We start from the raw sequence: 23320 nt of genomic DNA, 5'->3' as shown, positions 1-23320 counted from the left end.
TGTTGTGATTATAACACGAAATGCCGTGATTAAACGCCATATCATGTTCCAAACCACAACAAGGATTATTTCTGAAACAGTATGGAGCTCAAATGCTTTTTCTCTCGCGGGTTTACCACAAGGTGAGTTCCTTTTTTAATTTCTTGCTTTTTTACACATACTCTCTCCAGTACAGGTTAGCTCTGAGTGTTAGTGATGCTTGCTAATGTAAACAAAGACCATATTACGTCCAAAACACGTCGTGCATTGTTTCTGATAGCGGGCGTGGATCCAAATTTCTGATATTACGTCATTTCGAACGCAAATCTGGATCAGCTCCGTTGTACCCCCGTTTTTGCATGATAAGAGACCCTTAAATGAGTACTTTCTGATTAGGTTAATGACAGTTTCCTCTGAGCTAGCATGTTAGCTCCAGCCTCTTACCGGATGAGATCCAGCAGAGCGTCAGCAGAGCTGGTCATCGGCTTCTTGCTTCCATCAGAGTCCTCCTTCTGAGCGGCTCCGCCCGGGTGGATAATGTAAACCATGAGGATGCCCACTACCACGGCAACAAAGGTGGTCCAGAGGTAGTAGGAGATGGTCATGATGCCCAGGCGGCTGGAGCACTTGGCGTCTAAAGCAGCAAGACCTGACATTAAACTGAAGAATGGAGAAGAAGAGAAAGAATGAGGAGACAAAAAAGACAGACAAGAAAGAAGAGGTTCACTTTAGAAATCACGAAGGCCTTTGTGAATGACTTTGTTCTGCTTTTGTTTTTTGGAGGTGTAAAATTTGAAAAGACTGGATAGCTCATTGGCATGCTGTTGGGAGATGTTCCGCCAACTCATTTAGAGTCAATTTGGATTCAAAGGTTTTATTGAGCAAATAAACAAGTGGCAATAAATTGCATAATTGAGAGTCACAAGAGGCGCGTTCACACCGCAGTACTTTTCCCACTGTAGTTCCGATATAGTTCCGAAATGTCGCGTTCACGCCAAAAAGAGCCGGACCTAAAATTAGTTCATGAGAACCTTTTTACCCCCTTTTCCGTCCCTTCTAGAGAGCAGGTACTTTCGTGGGAGAAAAAGGTTCCTATGTCTGATTGGCTGGGCGGAATGCAAACCACGCCCCGTAAAACTCCCAAAAAGTTTTGTGAAGCCGCCATTTTATTATCCTCGCATTAGCATTATTAGCATTAGCATTAGCCCAGCGCAGAAACGCAGAGAGACTAACTTATGGCAACACAAAAGAAAACATGGGAGCGGTGGAGATGAGGAGGTGTCGGCGTTCTGGCGATTTACTCGGAAGGCTTCAGTAGAAGCTGCTGGGAGTCCCAGCAGCTTCTACTGAAGCCAGTCCTCAACTCCGGGGACTTCCAGCCGGGGACTTCGGGTGGCAGTATACGCCGTGAAGTTGTTTGCGGCCTGCCAGTAAACCCAAAGCAGAAGAAGAAGAAGTGACGTCAGCGGCTTCATTTGCCTAATCCTCCCCCAGGGACTTATTCCGGTGTGAACGCGATCTGTACTTAGTTCATGAGAACTAAAGAGTTCTGATGAACCTTTGTGGGAAAAGTACTGCGGTGTGAAAGCGCCTAATGTCATAGAAACAAATTAAAAACGTTAACTTCCGTCAACAACTACTTCACATTTAGAACCATTAGATTCAAAAGACACCTGAAAAAATGATCCTACAGGCACAAAGCCATGAAGAAAAAATAAAAGCCTTCGATTTTTTCTTCATATGTCAATGCCATACAGCTTTGACCTGATGACACCACCGAATTAAACTCAAGAAGCCTCTTTGAGTCATCCTGTTCCAATTACCATTTTCACTGCACAGAAGTCGTGACTGTGGATCAACAAAAAGAGAAGCTTTCATTTAACACCGGCTACTTCTCAGCGGGGGTCAAAATGGAACACATCTAATGTGTGGAAAGGTGTGTGGGAAGATGTGGAAATAGAGCCGCAGCAAGAGGGAGCGGGAATGATTTTCTACTTCATCTTCAGCTGGAATAACAATATCTTTTTGCTGCTAAAAGTGTAATCTGGTTCGACTTGGTAAGTGTTGGATGGGTCTTCTGAGTCTTTGCTCCACCTCATCTTTCCCCTTTTACCATCCCTGAAATGGAACCCCTTCGTCTCTTCTCCCTCACAGTCACACTAAGGATGGTTACGCTAGTCATAGGGGTGTGTATCTCCAAAATGCTGAGTCATTGAAGTACCTTTGATTTTCCCAATGTTGACTAAAAGTATATGTAATTGGTTTCACACTGATTTGTTGCTTGTAAAGAGCCCACAGATGCGCAGCAAATCCGTCTCAGAATATGGTAAATTAATCAGTGCTGAATCACTTTTATTTAGGAGGAAGCTAAAAATGTATTTTTGTTGAGAGATCCTTGAATGCAACCTCCTGGGACATGAGCTGTTCTTCCACTCTGTATGAGTCTTTCACTTCAAACTAGTCCAGTGTCCTTTTTGTACATAGCTGTCTGTAACAAAAATAATACCTGTGCTTGAACATGGCAAGTACAATTTTAATCATAACTATAGAAGCCTTGGGGTTTGTTCGTCTTGAAACTTTGTGTGATTTTCTTCTAGTTTCCAGACTATGTTATTTTATCGGATGTGGCAGACCTGTGTGCTAATAACGTACGATAATAAAGTTGCAATGTCCTTAATTGAGTATAACGTAATTGGCAGTGATTGTCCAATTTGTTTCCATATAGCCACTAAGGTTCCCCCCTCCCAGTTGGAGGCCAGCCGGCTGAAAGCCAACTGACAGCTGGATGTTTCCTTAATCCCAGCCATTTATTCAATTGCAGGGTTTCACCATAAGAGGGCGCTTACTGCAGAAATAAAAGTATTAACCAGCTAAAGTATATTGATGTCCATAAATATGTTTATATTAAATGTGATGACGCTTTGTACCTTGTCCACTTTTAGCTCAGGATCGAGGTTTAGAATGACTTTGTTGATATGACGACCATCTTGTTTTACTTACTCGATAACGGGAGGTTAAGCAAGACTAACTTTTACCGAAAAGTAGCCACAAGTTGCAAGTCCAAGATCATTGTAAATGCTGGTATCGTAATAGTAATATTGTAACAGTAACATACATGGAAACAGGTAATAAAGACAGTGACTCAGTTATGTCATGTAATCTATGCTAACATTAGCCACAAAAAAGATATTGGTTCCATTCCAGACCAAGAGGCTTAAGCAGCATGTTAATTTCTCAAGAGAAAGAATTTGGTTTTTCTTCTTTCAAAACTAAAATAATCTAACTTTAAAGTTTCCGTTGACATTTTGTAAAATATGCTTATCAGTATTTGCTTTTTTTTGTTTGAGTCTGAAAGGAAGACTTATACATTCTCAAGTGTGCATGCTTAATACAAGCTAGGACGTTAAACAAACAGAAAAGCCATAACTTGCAGTTTTTACACTCCACTTTTCTATTTTAATTAAACCAACTGAGCTTGAGAGGTGCTCGTCAGTGTAAGCCAGTGAGTGTATTTCTTTTCCTTGAAGTGATTCAGCAGTAGAGCTTCTGTTGAGTGGCAACAAAGCACTCTCCGCAACCTCCGTAGGATAAATAAGTCACGATTGTCTTCCATAACAAACAGGCTATTTCCGTGCATGTGAATACAAATGTGGACATGCTGTGTCAAAAGTAAAAAATAAAATATAATACCCACTTATATAAAAGGCTCCCTGTCATGTCACCATGGTCTTAATTTATTCTATTAGTTTATCGATCAATGTTCATTTTTTTCATAAATGTTACAGGTAGTCCAGGTGCAACCTAATTTAATCTCCTGTTCCTTAGGGGATGTGGATCTGCAGGTGACCTTGCACTTAGGACACAAGTATTATAATCAGGCATTTTCCTCTTACGTTGAGTACAGCGAAACCTTTCAAGGAGAAATCACTTTCCTCCCTGTTATTGAAAAGGGCTAATAAAGCCTTATAATTACATTACAAACAGCTCTTTATTTATGAATTTCATACTTGACCTTGAGATGATGCCTTTTTTCTTGAGTGAACTCTGTCCTTTATTTTCCTTGAAAAGATATCCCAGAGATATTGTAGTAATACAATTGCAGCCTATGTCAAATGAAGGACTTGGATTGAATGCATTAGTGGTCATAGATTGGTCAATGATGGTATGAAACCAAAGGATGCATGCTTGATTAGCCAGGATTTGATTATTCAATTCTTATTACCAGTATAACAGACTGCAGCAAATGGACCGACATGCAAGTAATAGATATTCCACGCAACGTGTTGTTAACCGTTACACACAAAAAAACTCCATCCAGCTTTGACTTATTTGTTGGAAGCTTGAATCAAGTGTTGTGATATGACTGGAATGTTAATGTCAGGAAGATACACAGTGTGTGTGAATACACCTTGCTCCAAAGCAGTGAAAACCAAGGGGCTTTTCATCTTCCCTCAGATAAGACAACCTCAGAATGGAAAATCAAAGAGTCAACAGTAGATAGTCACGCTGTAGTGGAGTGATGGCACACAGAACATCAATCTTCTGGGAAATGGTAGACAAACTGCTTAAATTGAATTGTATGTACAGATGTTTGGTGCAGAGTTCACATTTTTTTTTACTGCAGCTCTTTGGGAAAAAAACTGCAGCCAGGAGCTCAAAAACTGGGAAAATATTGCATTGGCTGTTCCAGGGATTTACATAATGCCCTCCTGTTCCTCCTGCCCTTCAGTCTGTGCATTTAAATCTGATGAAAAAAACATTAGAGTGAAATGCTGTTTTTTTCAGCCTGTCTTGTTTTTGTATGTGCTACGGTCTTCTGAGGTGACTTAATAAAATGCTGATAAAAGCTTCAAAGTGAGCAGATAAAAATATAGTAATTAAACTGACAACGTTTCTTTTTTTAATCTCAGGGCAGGCCAAATTATTCACATCAGTTGCTGCAGTCAGCAGTTAATTTTGTTTGGATGTATAAGCACCCTTGGTAATATGTAATGGGTTCTGTACTTAACTCCCATGCATTGATGCTTTCAATGACACCCACTAATTCCAGAACAACTGCACTCATCCTGTAACCCATCCTTACAAAATGAGGGAAAAATACTTGAGAATTTGATGAAAAAACAAAATGTTTTACTCCATCACTCTTGCTGGTGGATGTATCCAGATGTTACTTTACAAATGTCTCAAACAATGTGGATAGCAGTGCAAACATCACAAAGATATTATCACCCTAAAGGCCAGAAAAATCTAAACAAGGAGCTAAAAGACACTGAAACTTGTATGTAAAGCTCAGATGAACTGCAGTATCGGAGATAATTCTTCAAGTTCATGATGATATGAGATATATTTCTGCTCTTTTTCGCCTTTAGTAGTCTGCAAAATGTTTGGAATTGTAATGGAGTAAGTGTTGGGGATATCTCCAACGGCAGGAAAAAAAACTGTTCATAGTCCAAACTTTCCACTTTAATTTCCATCTTCATGTTCTCTTTTACAGAGTACTATGTTTCTACACCATTTAAAGGCTGATTTACATTTAGCTATTTATAATTTATTCAAAAAAATGGCAATTCTCGAAGTCGGTATGACTGTTGACAGTTATCCTATGTTCCTCTGTACTAAACAAAATAAAAGAAGAACATGATATTCTGAAAAAGTATGGAAATCAGCACATGTTTGGTTAGATAAGCCTATATCGGAAAATAACAGAAGACTTTTTCCTATATGGATCTGTAGTGTCTCCCTTTGAATTAATGCCGAAGATAAGAACAACATACAACCTTTAGTGCACTTGAACTGTTGCATTTGTGTCTCATTATCAACATGAAATGGAATAACTGGACCCTTGAAAGTGAACGGAGAGTATCTACACTGAGATCATTGACTTTCCATCCATGATCTGAGTCAAGGTGAGATTACAGCGCATCACCTGCCATGTGAAACTGCCTTAATTGTGAGGTTTCCAGCACAAGTACCGCATATCTGTTACAAGACTTCTGTACCATATGGGGCTTACAGTTCTCCCTCCTGCACCTTCGCTGAGCAAGAGCATTACAGTAATCCTTCATCAAGATGAAAAAAAGAAGGCTGAGGCTCCTTGGAGAGAGGTTATCCATGACATGTGGTAATGACACTGGTCTTTGTTTCAGCAGCTCAGCAGCCCATTATAGGTCACAGGGGTTGTCTACTTCATGGTAGTCTCACCATTTTATCCTTCAGGACTCATTTAAATCTCAACATGTCAGGATCTAGCTGTTTGGCACTACTAGAAGTAACTACTAATGGGCAAAAATAGTCAAACAGGAATCCATGACTTTTCCATGAACTTGCAACATCATGAAATTAATAATACGTGAAATATCTATCTGTAACAGCGTTACATATTTTTTTCGGTGAGGAACTTTAAAACCATGGCTTTACTAAATCAATACCTTGCTGGTTCTTGAATGAAAACAACCCTGGGAAAAAGGGTTGTTCACTGAATTCATATGTTGGGTTGGTTTGAGAGTGAAGGCCATGGTTGGTCGTTTGAGTAATCAGATGCATGTCAGTTTGTGTTAATAATCAGATAAATATGGCTCCCATCATTTCCAATCACTTCTCAATGGCATGTCACCCTGCTTATGAAAATACCTGTCTCTAGAAGGAGGTCAATACACAGTATATATTCTAGTCAAGATGTTGGTAAACGATTTTCATTATTGAGCAGTAAAAGCTGCTGAGCAATAAAACAGACATGATTTCAGGAAATAATTAAATTAAATTGATTTAAAGCTCCCATGTCATGCTTTTCCGGTTATTACCCGTCCCCTTGTGTGTTATGAAGGTTTTTATGCATGTAAACGGTGTGCAGAGTCAAAACCCTCAAAGTACACCCTGTAGCGAGTAAAACTCTAACACAGAAAATACCTCCCCAAAACGCCTCGTTGGAGATACGTCACTGGCCATTTGAGTCTTCCATTTCGTTCCGGGTACGGCATGATGTCAAGCGGTACCCGGAACGAAATGGACCAATCCCGAAGAGCCGTTACGTTACGTCCGCGGAGCCGTTACGTTAAGCCCCCGCTGATTGGTCCAAATTGACCGATCCACGGACTTCCTCACACACACATCTGTGTGCAGGGAGCAGGCAGCTCAGCTGATTTCTCCTCCCTGGCTGCAGGCTGATAACAGACAGTTGGGATCGCGGCAAAATTCTCTCTGCAGACCCATTCTCACAGCGTTTATCAACCTTTTTCTTACTCAATATCAAGCCACACTTTTTACTTCGGATGTGAGTTTGTGTGTGCTCAGGATGAGTTTGGCTGTGTTTCGCTATGTATCCTAAACAAGGAAGCAACACCTCCACGGAGCTCAGCGCGATTCACAACGTCCCGACCAATCAGAGCACACTGTGCTCACAGGGAGGGTGGGGGCTGGAGTTTTTGGAGCTACAACGAGCCGTTAAAGGCAAATAGTGAAATTCAGTGAATACAAGTAGTTTACAGAGATGCTGTATGAGAAACCAATGTGAGTTTGGAAAAATGCACAGTATAAATCTATTTTAGTAGACCTCAACAATGGAATTATGATCAGTGGAAATGGCCATGACACCTCTCCTTTAATAATTTCTCAGATTGGTTTTGTGCTCTTGTACCATAGTTCTATGGCCACCAGGGTCAGGGATCAAAAATAATTTTCCGTGCTCTACTATACTGCTGTATGTTTGTCTTTCTGGTTGCTAAGATTAAGAAAAAACGATTTACTATAAACCTCTTGTTCATCTGATCCCCCCTGCTTGACCTAAGCTGACATTCAGATGCCAGGTTTCCGCCTCCCGGAAATGTCAGAAAAAGACAATGGCATTATGTTTTAGGGAAAAACCCAGCAGTCTAAAAAACAGCTTGTGGAGTTACTAGCATGACATTACATTTTCACATTTCCACGTTTACTCAAAGGAACTCTATTGTGCCATTAGAGGACTTACACGGTGTTCTAAATATTTCATCAATCCCCTTATATGCTGCAGATCTAATTTATACTTTGACTTTGTCAGAAACCATACAGTGTTGTTGCAAGGTGAGGACAATCTACACATTTTAATACAAGTAAAATCATTTGGTTGTGGTGGATTTTTAAAGTAGTTATTACTACCTGGTATTGTGATGCCTGATGAGCTAACTGCTAGCCCGCTACTCACACCGCTGCTATGTCTCAATTTGGATACTCTTGTAAATGCACTGCCATTTCCTGCACTGTGAACACATTCAAAGTGTTTGAATTCCGAGCATGTAGCATTGTCTCCATTCGCACACGGCTGCTGACAACATTATGGTTTGTTGTAGCAAATCTGATTTTGTCAGAAATGTTGTCATGAGGGGCGGCTATGAAGGTAGATATGGTGCAAAATGCGAGAGCTTGTAAAACCTCTCTGAGCTTGTGTGGATACAATTACACTTGTATAAAATATCCACGTATCTGTGAACCACATTTGAAGTCACAGAACGAAAAGAAAAGTTTTGTAGCTTGTAGAAAAAAAATGAACTTAGTGATGAAATGTTCACTTGCAGAAAAATACATATTTTTTAAATATATTTTCCATTACAACTGCAACTTGGTTATTACAACCTCTCAAATCAGTCATTACAACGTCACAAATCTGCTCTGTGGCAGTATAAATCGACGAATCTGCGGCCTTGACTGAAAATACAGTAATTTTCACCTGTATATGTGGGGGGGAGGAAGCTAGCAGAACGACGAGGCGCAAGCGGGTCACACAGCCATATAGTCAGGTCGAACCGGATGACTGCGGGGCCCCGCATGTTGCCCCTTTCACACTAACGTGGTTCCAGGGCCAATTCGGAGCTTGAGCCTGATAAGCACCGGATTGTCCTGTTCATGCCGCAGCGGAGACGGCTCTTTTCCCCGAAAACCGGTTCTTACCAAGCTCGAAAAAATGTGAGATTAACCTGAGCTAACAGTTTATGGAGAGCCTACGGCAAATAAAAGTTGTAACAAGCAGTAGCGCTGAGCAAAGTGACTAGAACGCAACCACACACTTTATAAAGTCAGGCAACACTAACCAGGCTTCGTGTGATTCTGTTTATTTGCACCTTACTTTGACCATCCGTTCGCTGTTATTGATCATTGTGGAGAGCAGGCAGACGTTTTGTTTTGTATTATAGCAGCTATCGGATGGAATCAATACATGGGCTGCACAGGTTGTCATGTCCGACTATCACAAGTAGAATCATAATGAAAAATACGCCGGTAAAATGTGCCTGTAGAAAACGGCTTATGCCACAATAGGATAGCAACAAGTAGTCAATAGTCAGTTTAGCTTCGGTTGCTATGCTAACATCACCCATTTTATACCAGAGAAACGTTCATAACAGCGTTGTGATGCCAAACAGCATCAATTCATACTGAAACACATTCACTTGGGGAATTGGGGATATGTATCAGCTGCTTGTGTGACAGTCAGACAGTGAATACTTTACAGCGGCCGCTGCAGTGAGTTAACGGGAGAATAAACTCCAGTGGACGAGCAGCACTGCAGCGGTCGGTAAATGCCGCTGAAACACATTAATAAACAATGAACCACGGCACTCTGCAGAAAAGTATAAGGTTGGAGAAGTGGGCTAGTTATTTAATTTAATCTGGCTTCGTATGATTAAAAGTAACACGATCATCGACCCAACGCATGTCCCCCATTGTTGTTGTTGTTGTGAGCGAAGCAGTGCACGGAGCTAGAATGGTGAACGGGAGCTCCGTTGGTGTGAAAGGGGCAACAGCAGACTGGCTGTGACTGTGTGTGACTGACCCGAGTTTGAGTCTCGTCGTTCTGATAGCTCCGCCCCTTCGCTCCAACCCCCCTCCCTCCCCCCACATCTACAGGTGAAAATTACTTTAGCGACACATTCATCGCAAGAAGTGTAGCAAAAGTCAAGGCCGCAGATTAGTCGATGCCACAGAGCAGATTCGTGAAGTTGTAATGACTGGTTGTAATAACCAAGTTGCAGTTGTAATGAAAAATGTATTTTAAAAAAAATATATTTTTCTGCAAGTTCATTTTTTTTCTACAAGCTACAAAACTTTTTTTTTTCTTCTGTGACTTCAAATTTGGTTCACAGATACGTGGATATTTTATACAAGTGTAAATGTATGCATTGCACACAAGCTCAGATTTTTTTTCTGCAATTGCTCACATCAGGTTTTACAAGCTCTCGCATTTTGCACCATATCTACCTTCATAGGCGGCCCTGTTTCCATAGGTTACCTGGATAAAGGCAGGTTTAAGTTATATTTGTGAAGGAGTGTATGCTCACCTGGCAAACACCCTTGGCCTTGATGATTGGTTTATTTTCTATCAAGGCCCTGTTCAAACACAGGTCCTTGTTATCAAAGAAGAGTTCTACCTGTATGAAGATACATTTATATTGAAGGGGTGCTTGTTTGTAGAGAATTTGTTCATTATTAAAGAGCCAATTTAATTTAAAAGCTATATTCACATTTTCAAGTAGGCTTTTAATCATTGTGAAGGCACTTGTGAGCTTTTTTAGATGAATCTCACCCAGTATCCACTTGAATAGCCCTTATTTAAATCATTAGGTCCTTAAAGTTGTAGAATGTACTAAATGCCGTATCCACTAGACCGGCTGTGAAAGGGTAGATTGGAGGCGGGGCTTAAGGAAAATGTAAGTGTGCATTCTCTATTGGCCAAGATCCCCAGATACAGGGTATTTTTGTTCTCGAAAGTCAGGCCATTTTGCTTTGTGAGAAACTTTGAAAATAATAAACAGTGCAACACCTCCAACCCTGTATCCAGTTATTTTTGTATCCATGGTTTTAATATGGAGGTTTATGGAGGTTTATGGGGATTTACTTTCTTTTAGACCGAGCCTCAAGTGGCCATTTGTTGGACTGCAGTTTTTGACACTTGATTTCTTTAACTGTGGCACCGGAGGTTAATGTTCCATTCCCTATGCCTTTCTTTGAAAAAGATCCTACTTGTAATGTCATACCCTTTAATGTTGTACGCTCTCTGAGTATCACAGTCATAGAGGAAGTACTTGTTAAGATATCTTGAATTATTAAAAAGGAACTCTTGCAGTATAGCCTACATCATTTAAACATATGTTATGCTCCATTATGCTCATCAGAATACTCACAACAGAACCTGTACAACACAGCCTGACAACTTACTAACCATTACAAATGTGACCTTTGAACATGGCATTTGCACAAACCCACCAAGACACCATGACATTTAGCGTAAATAGCAGTGGCGGCCGGCCCATAGGGGCGCTAGGGGCGCCGCCCCCCCTCTTCCCACATTAAAAATTAAAAAAATTAAAAAAATTAAAAAATATATATTTAAAAAATATATTTTTTATTTTTATTTTTATTTTTAATAAACAAGGTAAATATTATATAATTGGTATCAGTAAAATGTATAATCTACAATAAAATCTCGTTTAAAATTGTGTTACGATGTCTAAAGTTACTGATAAGTCACATGTTTCCTGCCTGGCCTTGCCCGTGTATCAGTGTTAATTTTGGCAGCTGTTTTTGATTTAGTCTTAGTCTTAGTCTTTAGACGAAAATGGTTATTAGTTTTAGTCACATTTTAGTCATTTCTATCCTTCATAGTTTTAGTCTAGTTTTAGTCGACGAAAACTCAAAACGTTTTAGTCTACTTTTAGTCGATGAAAAATTACATTTTAGTCAACTTTTAGTCAAAATGTTTTCTCTCTTTAAACCAATTCAGTTAGGCAAATACAGGTACCTGACATTGTAATCAAGGTGACAGCATCAAGTGTTGAAATTCGTAAAGCAACATTTTCACTCTCTTAACACTTGTGTAATATGTAGGGATGGGTATCGTTAAGGTTTTCTACGGTACTACTAGTCTTATCAATACTGCTTATCGATCCGGTACTTTAACGGTATTCTTGTATTTACTTTTTGTTATTTTTTAAAGGAAAAAACTAACAAATTGTTAACCGAATTAATTGCTTTATTTAAATGTGAAATAAATGAAATATGTATAATTATGTTAAAATATTGTACTGTACTTGAGTAAAATGTTGAGGTACTTGTACTTTACTGGAGTATTTAAATGTTTTGCTACTGTGTACTTCTACTCCACTACAGTTCATAGTTAAATGGTGTACTTCTACTCCACTACATGTATTTAATACCTTTAGTTACTTTACAGATGTGGATGAATGATGTGAAATATAATCAAGTGTTAACTCAGACTTTAGTAAATTCACAAGCTACCCTGCAGTATACAAAGTCTTTCAAACTAGCTGCACCTTTACTAGCTTTGAGAACACTTTAATGATCAATCATTATAAAACATATCATATTATTCTGAAATGGACCAATCTGCACAATGACTACTTTTACTGTCGCTACTTTAAATATATTTTGATGATCATACTTTGACTTGAGGAACTCTTCCTACACTATGGTATTTTTTTACTTAGCTACAAGATCTGAGTACTTCTCCCACCTCTGCAGACCTGATGTGATATCGTTACTCGTAATTGGGGCAACAGAGCTATGAGTTAAGGAAGTCGAAAATTGTGCATTTCTCCGACTGAATATGACGCTTTTTGGCCGGCTGTTTGGACAGACTACTCTACTCGTGTCAACGCGCTAATGCGAAAACATGGCAAACGAGCTTTGTCCACATCAAGTCTTGTAGAGTGTCTCTATACTCTCTGAACGCTCCGTCCCCGGCAGATCTCTGCCGCTGCAGCGTGTCTGTTAGGCCCCGCCCCCGCACACAGAGAGAGAGGGAGATCGCTCTTCTGGAGTGAAGAGAGCGGAAATAATGATATTGCAAGTTAACACTGCCGTGTATCATTACTCCCTCTCGTCTGGGCGCTATGCACAGCGCCCAGACGAGAGGGCAGCAAGTGCAGCAGAAGCCAACTGTTGCTATCTTTAAACTATGCCGCCGAAACATAATTTCAGCCAATCAGCGTCGTCAAATCTGATGGTCACAGGGCTCCTACGTGAGCGCCCGGTGCAGTCTGTGAGTTGTTTGGACTCGTATCCAAGGAGACAAAACAGGAAGCTGTCATACACTCTGGAAGCTACCATTAGCAGCTAATGAAAACTCAGTTTTTTACATAAAAATGGAATTATGGATCATCAATCATTTTTCAAAGTGACAGACACATTGGATTAACCTATGGATTAACCTTCAGCTGCGTTTTTCTCGTTTTTGATCAGAATTGTTATTCTGCAAAAGGTGAGCATATCTCCGTGTTTTGTTACCTAAAGCTACGTCGTGTGATGTCTGTATTTGCTTCCCCTGTCGCGAGTTCTGATCGCTCAGTGATGATACTTATATTTCTAGAATATGTGGAATCTCAGCTTGTAAGCTTGTTTGTGCATATCCGATAAGTATATCGATTGATTTATACCTAGAGTGCGTTAGCATTTTTTCGCTCAGGGCTCATTTAGACGCTTCTTGTGAGACTTGTGTATTGTTTCGGTAAACATGGTTCATATCATCAGTTAGCTGCGTTTCCTCTGAGTAGGACACATGAATAGTTTATTACATTTTAAGAAGCCCTGAGACACAGTTTCGTGAGAAAAAAAACGGGGGAAAAAAGCCCCTTAACAGGTTAAATGGGAATTAAATCAGTGTTCCCAAAGCCCCGGTGTTCTGCAGTTTGTGTGGGCCTACTGTACTGTTGCACGGTTTATGCTGTAGAAACTATGTCCAGGACAAGGTGTTTGGAAGTTTTGGAAGATTCATAGCTAACCACACTGAAGTTATGGAGGTATTGATCAGTCTTCTCATATTTTTAAGCCTCAAATTGTCCTCCCCCCTCTAACATCACCAGAAGTCATAATTTAAGGGGTCTTTTCTCAATTTCTTTTAGCCCCACCTAAAATATTTTCCACCAGCCGCCACTGGTAAATAGGCTACATCGACTTTGATTCGAAGCAATAATTATGGTCCTTCACTATAATAAGGCTCTTTTCCCCTGTACATTTAGCGCCTGCTCAAGAAAATTACACGTTTATCTCATACATAGTATGACAATCATTTGTATTCAGGGAACAATTCACAGGGTACTACCTGTTTGTTCTGTTTCTGTGCAAAGACAGAAATGTTGGGATGAAAAGACAAATATCGCTCCATTTATAAAAATATATATAAATAAACATCCATCTTAATTAGAAATACATACAACACCACGAATATCATAGATGCTAAATATTGTTTTCTATCCTTGGAAGAGGCTGTGCACCGCATACATGATTTTCCACCATGAACATTTTAATTAAAGTGTTACTTGTGGAAGCAAACCAAAACACCCACGGTTGTATAACTACCATATCTTTACTGTCATTTCTGAGAGGAGAACACTTCAATTCATATTTAAAATAAAACCTGTTTCAGACTATATCATATTCTTATTTCTAGAAACTGTGTACACAAACAGCAGGATATGCCCACTCAAATCTGTTGGCAGCGCTCATCTTCCCTGCTAATTATCGCTTTCTCGATGTGTGTGACTGAGTGTTGAGCTTAAAGACACGAGAGACAGACTCAGAACAATCCAAGGGTCAAGTGACTTTCCCTGGAATTAGGCTCTCTAGGACAGCTCTTGAAATAGGCACTCGTGTCCACTGTTTCTCCATCGTAATCAAGGAGGACTCATTTACACCTCGGTAACTTCTCACCATCAGATGATGAGCGTTCTTCATATGGTTTGGATCAGCCATATGTAGCCTGCTGCATATCATTCAATTCCTCTTCACCTTTTGACCTTCAGATCTCAGTCAAATAATTTATAAATAAGAGCTTTGAAGGGATTTATCGAAATGTCAATGCTTTCTTTAATCATAAACGACAGTACAAACCAGAACAAAAATCTATGTTTTACAAATTCTACTTCTATTTAAAGGTGGTTATATTTCCAAAAATAAAAGAACACTGCAATATAAGAAGGCAGTCAGTGGAGGGGCCATTGATTCGGCATGACATGTTCATGGGATAATCTGGTTTCTGCTTTGGCTGGTGCGCAGATGGCGCTGGGAGGGAGGGGAAAAAAATGGGGACAGACAGGCTATAGGGCTGGGGAGGATATTCACCCCTAGATAAGCCCTACTGTACCGTGCACCGAGTCAACCAGCCGGTCTGTGAATTCCGATAGAAATACTCTCTATTGTCATCATTTGGCATGGCAAAAGAGAAATACAGAGAAAGGAAAGCAGCATATCGACCAAGACTGGATCGATGTGTGCAGAGGGTTGCAAAGATATGCACATCAGTACAAACGCACCACCCTCATTATATGTTATTGCCTCTATTGAGTCACAGGCAGGCACCAAGAACATTGAGTGTGTTTCAGATTACACAGGAGCTCCTGCAGCCTGCTGGGTGGTTGCCCTGGTCGCTATATATATTACCGTGGGCTGAGGTGATGTGTTTAACTTGATGGCGTTTTGGCCCACCGCCTGCATGCAATGTCTCAGATTAGTTGTAATTAACGTCTCTTGCCGTCACGTGCCCCACGTTTGGCAGCAAAACCTGCGCTCAGGTTATCTCTTGCTCTCAATCCTTGAAATTGGGAGTGTTGGACACGGCAAAAATAAATCTTTAACCTTTTGCCTTTTATGTTCAAAAATTACAAAGACAGAAAGAGAAACATGAAAGAAAACTGACACAAATCGCAGAGATATAGAGACAGACAGGGAGAGAGACACAGAGTCACGGAGGGGGGGGGGGGGATTAACTTCTCATCCAGTCTTTGCTGTTGCATAGATTGTAAGTAGCTTATTGCACAAAGCACCCAGCATGTAACCGGTGCGTTTGCATGATTTGTTTTGGGAGGCTTTTTTTGGTTTGGTGGCCATCGCTGACCTCGTGCAGGCAACTGAGAGCTTTGGGCCTAAAATAGTCAAACAGGGCAATCTGGCAGGCTGCACACTTCTGTGATCGCATCCAAAGCTATAAAAGGGCAACAGGTGCACTTCCACATTACCATTTAATCCTACATGTTGAAAAAGGTCATTGTGTGCAGTGTAAACAAAATAAAAAAATAAATATAAATAATATAGTTTGTGCTTTTCATTTACAATAATTACCATACAGCTGGGGAATTAAATCCTATGGGCTATGCATAATTCACTGACTGGAGAAAACATGATTTAAAACTAATGGAATTGAGAATGTTATATTAGTTGAAATTCTCACACTTTAATTGTTCTGGGATGTTGAATGTATTCAAGTATTTTCCAATTAAAAGTTCCTGAAGGATGTTTTGTGGTTTTGATATCTAATTCATTACTCGGGCCTTTTTGAATTGAGGCTTATATATTTCTGCATTTCATTAAAAATAAATGTGGAACTACGCATGCATATGCCCTCCATTGTAAATCCTGCCTATTCCATGTTTAACAAGTTTATCTAATTGATGCCTTTTATTCTATTCTTCCGTATACTTAAATCCTCTTTTTATAGTGCAATGTGTTTCTTTTATATCTTGTGTGAAGCGCCTTCAATTTCCTTAAAGGGGCTTAATAGCCGCTTTCACACCAAGTACTTTGCCGTACTTAGTTCCCAGCACTTAGTACCATCGAACTAAGAGCCGATCGCGTTCACACCGGAATAAGTTCCCTGAGAGAAGATTACGCAAATGAAGCCACTGACGTCACTTCTTCTTCTTCTGCTTTGGGTTTACTGGCAGGCCGCAAACAACTTCACGGCGTATACTGCCACCCGAAGTCCCCGGCCGGAAGTCCCCGGAGTTGGGGACTGGCTTCAGTAGAAGCTGCTGGGACTCCCGCCGACACCTCCTCATCTCCACCGCTCCCATGTTTTTTTTTGTGTTGTCATAAGTTATTCTCTCTCCGTTGGTGCGCGGGGCTAATGCTAATGCTAATAATGCTAATGCCAGCAAATACAATGGCGGCTTCAAAAAACCTTTCCGAGTTTTACGGGGCGTGGTTTGCAATTCGCCCAGCCAATCAGAAATTGGAACTTTTTTCTCCCCAGGAAAGTACCACCTCTCTAGCAGGGACTGAAAAGGGGGTACAAGTTCTCATGAACTAAGTTCTCTTTTTGGTGTGAACGCAAAATCCCAGGAACTATCGGAACTAAACGGGAAAAGTATGGGGAAAAGTCAGGGCCGGCCCTTGGCATAGGCAGTATAGGCGAATGCTAAGGGCGCATCAACCCATCGGGGGTGCCGAAAATTGGGGAGAAAATTAAAAAAAATATTTTCTTTTGAAATTTCATAAGAACACAATTTCCCGATTTTGGATCAACAAAGTACATCTTATTATCTTATACTAACAGAACTACGCCTATATTGCGTACAGCGCCCATAAACTATGGCACACCCCCCCCCCCCCAAAAATCAAGTTGAACTGCCCCAGCCCCAGTAAAAACCAGAGGTTTATGTGAAATTGTTCTTGTTTTGAAATAATGGTTTTAGTATGCAATTATAGGTTTTAATTTTGTATTTGTGTTAATTTAAAATAAATCAAACTCCCAAAAAACATATACAGCTTCTGTGTGCTTTTATTAACATTGGAATTTACTGTGTAAGCGGCCGCGGGGGGGAGAGCTTTAGAGAGCTCTCTCCTGAAAGACTGAGAGGCTCTGATAACCTCAGCTCAGTGAGGTAAAGGCACACCTTTATATAATCATTATAGTTATAAAAAAAGAGAATAGGTGAAAAACAGGTATAAAATACTATATAACAGTACAGTTTAAAAGGGGAGTGATTTGTAAAATACCCATAAATAAAAAGAAAATCTGAGATGTATCCATAGATCTCTTAATTTTGCTCTCAAAGTGCACCAGATTGATGCTTTTAACTTCAATATTAAAAAAAAAAAATCTTCCCGGGGGAGCATGCCCCCGGACCCCCCTAGAGGATGTTAGGTCCACCCCCCACTTAAATCATGTTCAAATGGATAGGATACTTAATACAGTTGCACACATCTTGTGTCCATATCTTTCTGTTTTGGTGATCATGCCACAACCGTGCACGTGCATGCATGCGCGAGTCATAGTGAGTGTCTGCATTTTCGGGGGGGGCGCCAGCTAAAATCTTTGCAAATTGGTCAGGGCCGGCCCTGGGAAAAGTACTCCGGTGTTAAAGCGCCTAATGTTGTTTTAACAGAAGGTTCCAACCCAGTCTCACAAAAAACATGTTATGGCTACGTTGGTCCAGTGCAAAAAGTAGTCACTAGTTGTGACATTGACACGGACAATTGATGCTGCGCGCATAGCACCCTCTAAAGTTTAAATACGTAGTCTAAACACATTTTTCCTGGCGAGACTTTAATAGATCTTCGTAATATCTATCAAACTATAGATCCTACACATACACTGGACGTAGATTCTGAAAGGAATGTACACATAGACACAAAAAATGTGTTGGGTGTCCGTCATGTTTTTTCTTTACGCCGGGAGAGTTAATGATCACGTGACATGGCCGTTAGAATTAAATGGGGAAAAAATAATATAGCAATGTCACAAAATGAGAGCATTTGTTTTGCCCTGTGGACCAACGTAGCTATTACATGTTTCTTTTGCCCCTTTCACACCAACGCAACTCCGGTTCAAGCTCCGTGCTAGAGCTTTTCTGGTTCAGAACCGGTTCTTCGGTTTAGCGCCGGCTCTTTTCACACCGCTCAGAGCCCGACTGGTGCTGCCGCTGCTGCGTCATGACGTCACAGTTTACGTCGCTGAGTTTCTCCCCAACGCCGGAGCTCACCTCACAATAACAACGGGCCGGGGACTGCGTTGCTTTTAATCATACGAAGCCAGATTAAATTAAATAACGACTTCTCCAACCTTATACTTTTCTCCAGAGTGCCGTGGTTCATTGTTTATTAATGTGTTTCAGCGGCATTTACCGACCGCTGCAGTGCTGGCCGGCTGCTCTTCCACGAGTGTATTCTCCCGTTAGCTCCGGGTTAGCTCACACGGCTCTAAAGTATTCACTGTCTGACTGTCACACAAGCAGCTGATACATATCCCCAGTTCCCCTTAAGTGAATGTGTGTCAGTCTGAATTGACGCTGTTTGGTGTCAGTCTGAATTGACGCTGTTTGGCATCACAACGCTGTTATGAAAGTTTCTCTGGTATAACATGGGTGATGTTAGCATAGCAACCGAAGCTAAACTGACTACTTGCTAAGCAGTTTTCTACAGGCACTTTTTACCGACGTATTTTTCATTATGATTCTACTTGTGATAGTCGGACATGACAACCTGTGCAGCCCATGTATTGATTCCATCCGATAGCTGCTATAATAACAAACAAAACGTCTGCCTGCTCTCCACAATGATCAATAACAGCGAACGGATGGTCAAAGTAAGGTACAAATAAACAGAATCACACGAAGCCTGGTTAGTGTTGCCTGACTTTATAAAGTGTGTTTTTTTTAACAAGTGTGTGGTTGCGTTCTAGTCACTTTGCTCAGCACTACTGCTTGTTACAACTTTTATTTGCCGTACTCGCCTTAAGTGTTAGCTCAGGTTAATCTCGCCCCCCTCCGACGTAAGCGTGACGTATGCGGTTCTTGCTTCTAGACGGACAACTTTTTGGTGCTCGAAACGAACCGGATTCCGGAGCTATGACGCTGCTCCGCTGCGGTGTGAACAGGAAAACCCGGTGCTTTTCAAGCACCAGCACCGAACCGGCCCTGAAACACCGTTGGTGTGAAAGGGGTATTTGTGAGACTGGGTTGGAATTCCACAGAACTGGTTTTCCGATAAGACTTGTCAAGGGTATATATCAATGGTCAAAGTCATGATCAATTCTCTATGAAGTAGCTCTCATTCAGATGCTGTCTCTTTTGTCTCTTCTGCTTCTCAGCAGAACATTCATAGCCAGGGACGTGCACAGACAGAAAAAGGGCACTTCCCATAATCATTTATAAAAAAATGTTTTAAAACAAAAAGTTAAATATAGTTGCACATCTCTGACTTACTGACCAATTAATTTTAATAGCCTCACACTCACGCAATTGTTTAATACACAACAGAATTCTACAAAATAATCAGTTAACACAGAGACAAAGGTCTTCTTTAGTATTCACAATGCACAAGAGCAGACAACAAACTAGTCAAATTAATAGTTATTAAATGAGCAGCCAACAATCAAAATTATGAAGTTACTGTTTAAGGACATTACAGGCAAAAATATCGTTTTTTCATGTACTTGTAAATTGTGTTATTTTGGTCTATTTTGCTTCCATGTTTTCTTTCACTCTAATGGAAAGAAAACTTCCAAAAAACATATATAAATGGTGTTCATTTTACTGCATGTCTGAATTCATCTATAGATTTAAAGCTAATCTGCATTTAAACATAACATTTCAGAGGAAAATACTGACTTGACGTAAGTAACTATCTGGGGAAGTTGTGAGGTGATATGTTTTTTTGTTTGTTTTTTGTTTTATCCTTTTCACCTGCAATGCCTTGGTAACTGCATGCATATTAGCGCATTTTAATTAGGCCTAGTTAACGCCTAATTTGCATATCAATGTGGCGATTGTGATGACGATATTAGATACACATTTGACTGTATTCACCTTTAGTGTCCGTCTCCCCTTAAGTACAGTACATTAGCCTGTATGCCCATGATAAATTGTCTTAGCTAAACCTTGAGCTAACTTATCCATTAGCTAGTAGCCTACCTTAGTTAACTATAGGCCTATTTGTTTTTGTCTTTTGGCTAATTAGCTTTAAACTCGAGGAACTGGCAGCTTAGTCATTTGTTCATCACCACTCACCTTCAAACAAGCCAAGAAAAGCCGGCATAACATGGGACAGTAAAGTGGGACAGTAAAGTGGGAGGTGCTGCTACCTGTCTGTCTGAAGTGACTGCCGATGTCCGCACCGCTGTGCGCGAGACGTGGAGGGAGGGAGGGTAGAGAGAGAGCATTGGAACTTCACAGTCTAATCTCCCGACCTGATATTTTTATTTTGTATTCAATCAATATATTTTTGGAAAGGGAAACTGAGCGCAAACAGCAGTAGATATATATTCATTTCTTCTTTTTTTTTTTTAAAAGGGCACTTTCTCTGGAGGAAGAAAAAGGGCAGGGGCTCAAGCCCACTTTGATGTATATGTGTGCACGTGCCATAGCTCCCATGCTGCTGGAATGTTATGTTTCATCTAATCAAAAAGAAAAGGTGAGGAATGTAGCCCTTGTATCTCGGAAAGTACATTTTCAAAGCAATAATACTGCCAGTGGAAATTATATGCTATCTGCAAATAGATTGTGCAGCGCATTGGAACAAGCCCTTCTTTATATGTATGTGGGTGGAGGTGAATGATTGCAGATCTGTCCTGTGCAGGTTTGGTTCAAATAATTTCAGCATCAAGAATGCAACACCGCCAAATTTTAAACATCAATGCAACAGGGGTTAGTGATTGGAAAATCAATGTGCATGTATAGATTCTTTGTTTGTCACAGAATACACAGAATCTACTTTCTTCCTGAAAATACTGTCAATCCTTAATCAAGTCTGTCAATCGACTCACACATTATATATGTGTGTGTGTGTCTTTGTGTGTGTGTGGCTATATTGCTCATACCTGGATACGACGAGGGGCAAAATCAACATTTTCAACATCCTCATCAGCAGCTCTCCAGGAAACTGGAAGTACTTCACCTCCTGCAGGTGTCAGAGAAAAACACACTGTAACACAGGGTTATACAGAAAAACATGCGTAAATATTTTTGCTTACTTCAGTAACTTGCAATATTAGCTTGATGTGTATTGTACTGTATTTTTCACAGCAAGTTGTCAACCAATTAGTGTGCCACTATAAAACTAGAAACATTGAAAACATAGGTTTCACTTTGCATGATTTGAATTTCTGACTGTATAGATTGGTGTTCCACAGGGGTCAATCCTTGGCACTGTATCCATTTGTCTAATACAGTATACATATATGTTTATGTTTGACATCCCTGAACTGGATGACCCATATCCCACATATCCGGTAAATAAATGCACTGAGGTAGATAAAAATCAATGTCATGCAACCTTTTACTGCTCATCAAGGAGAGATCATTGAATTGCTGCCAATAATGCCTTGTGGGAAAAAACAAGACCTTCATTACTCGTTATTGTTGGACATATTGGTTTTCTTTTTTCAATCAGTAGACGAGTTGATCAATGCTTCTCTGATGTCTATATGTAAATAATTCAATTCAAATAAAGCTTGAAGTTATATCAAACTAAATATCAAAGGCAAATCAAAAGAAAAAGGTTCAGTTGAAGAGCATTAATAGTCTCAAACAGACGCACGCACGCACGCACGCACGCACGCACGCACGCACGCACGCACGCACGCACGCACGCACGCACGCACGCACGCACGCACGCACGCACGCACGCACGCACACACACACACACACACACACACACACACACACACACACACACACACACACACACACACACACACACACACACACACACACACACACACACACACACAACACTCATCAAGAGAAAGTGTTTCACTCTTAGTGCATGAATGGACTAATTAAACATGGATTCTGATGAATAAGAAACAGTTTTTCATGTAAAAGCTTGATTTATGAACTGTTTTATTTTAAACATTAGAATTGTAATTGTTGAAATATGAAGCCCCTAAAGATTTTTATATCAGGATCATTTAAATGAATGAATCTGGAAACTTCTCCCAGAACCCCTGTCAATCTGATAATGAACACAAAGTAATTAGAAATAGGGAAACTATCTGTCACAGCGCTATCAAATTTGAAACAATGTCAAACATATTTAACTGCGTTCACATTATATAATGCATTTGCATAACACTTCACAAAAGCAGCCCAACTGAGATGAAAAACAAACTCTGAATATAATTCTCCATATTAAAGGCTTGGTTATTGAATGCTTTCTGTGAGCCCTCATCTGTATTACAGATGCTGTTGTGTGGAGTGTCAGGGTCTCTGTGTGATGTCATCATGTTTCATCATGTTTTAGTCATGAGATTTTTTTCTTCTTTTTCATGTGTGTAATTCCCGTGGTGCTGGACTGGTTCCAGTGAACATGCAATGCAGCAAAGTGATTGCTTGAGATTGCAAACGTATCACAGTAAGCATGATTTATAATGTATAAAAAGATTATTTATGATTAAGGTTTATGTTATTATCGAATCTGTGAACCCGGCAAATGTAAATAACTATTTATAAAACGGACAAGTCAAATCAAGCAATCTGATTGGTTCTTAGCCGTGGTATACTGAGCGTATACCACGGGTAGAATTGTAAATTACTTTTCACAACAAGTCAGTATCCCTCCGCGTCTGAGAGAAATTGTATACAGT

General features: G+C 40.2%; 1 protein-coding gene across 1 annotated transcript in view; it reads right to left on the bottom strand.

Annotated features, from left to right (window-relative positions):
• slc1a7a (solute carrier family 1 member 7a) overlaps positions 1–23320 on the bottom strand; it is a 64777-nt gene that overhangs the window by 34362 nt on the left and 7095 nt on the right. Inside the window, exons 2-3 of the mRNA XM_034137978.1 lie at positions 21554–21633; positions 424–639 (exon numbers count right to left, since the gene is read on the bottom strand). Of these exons, the coding sequence (XP_033993869.1) occupies positions 424–639; positions 21554–21633 (296 nt within the window). The remainder of the gene's footprint in view (positions 1–423; positions 640–21553; positions 21634–23320) is intronic.

Source organism: Trematomus bernacchii, unplaced genomic scaffold, assembly GCF_902827165.1.
Source record: "Trematomus bernacchii unplaced genomic scaffold, fTreBer1.1, whole genome shotgun sequence".
Lineage (NCBI taxonomy): Eukaryota > Metazoa > Chordata > Actinopteri > Perciformes > Nototheniidae > Trematomus > Trematomus bernacchii.
The sequence above is the reverse complement of the archived record's forward strand: the minus strand, read 5'-3'. Positions and strand labels throughout refer to the sequence as shown.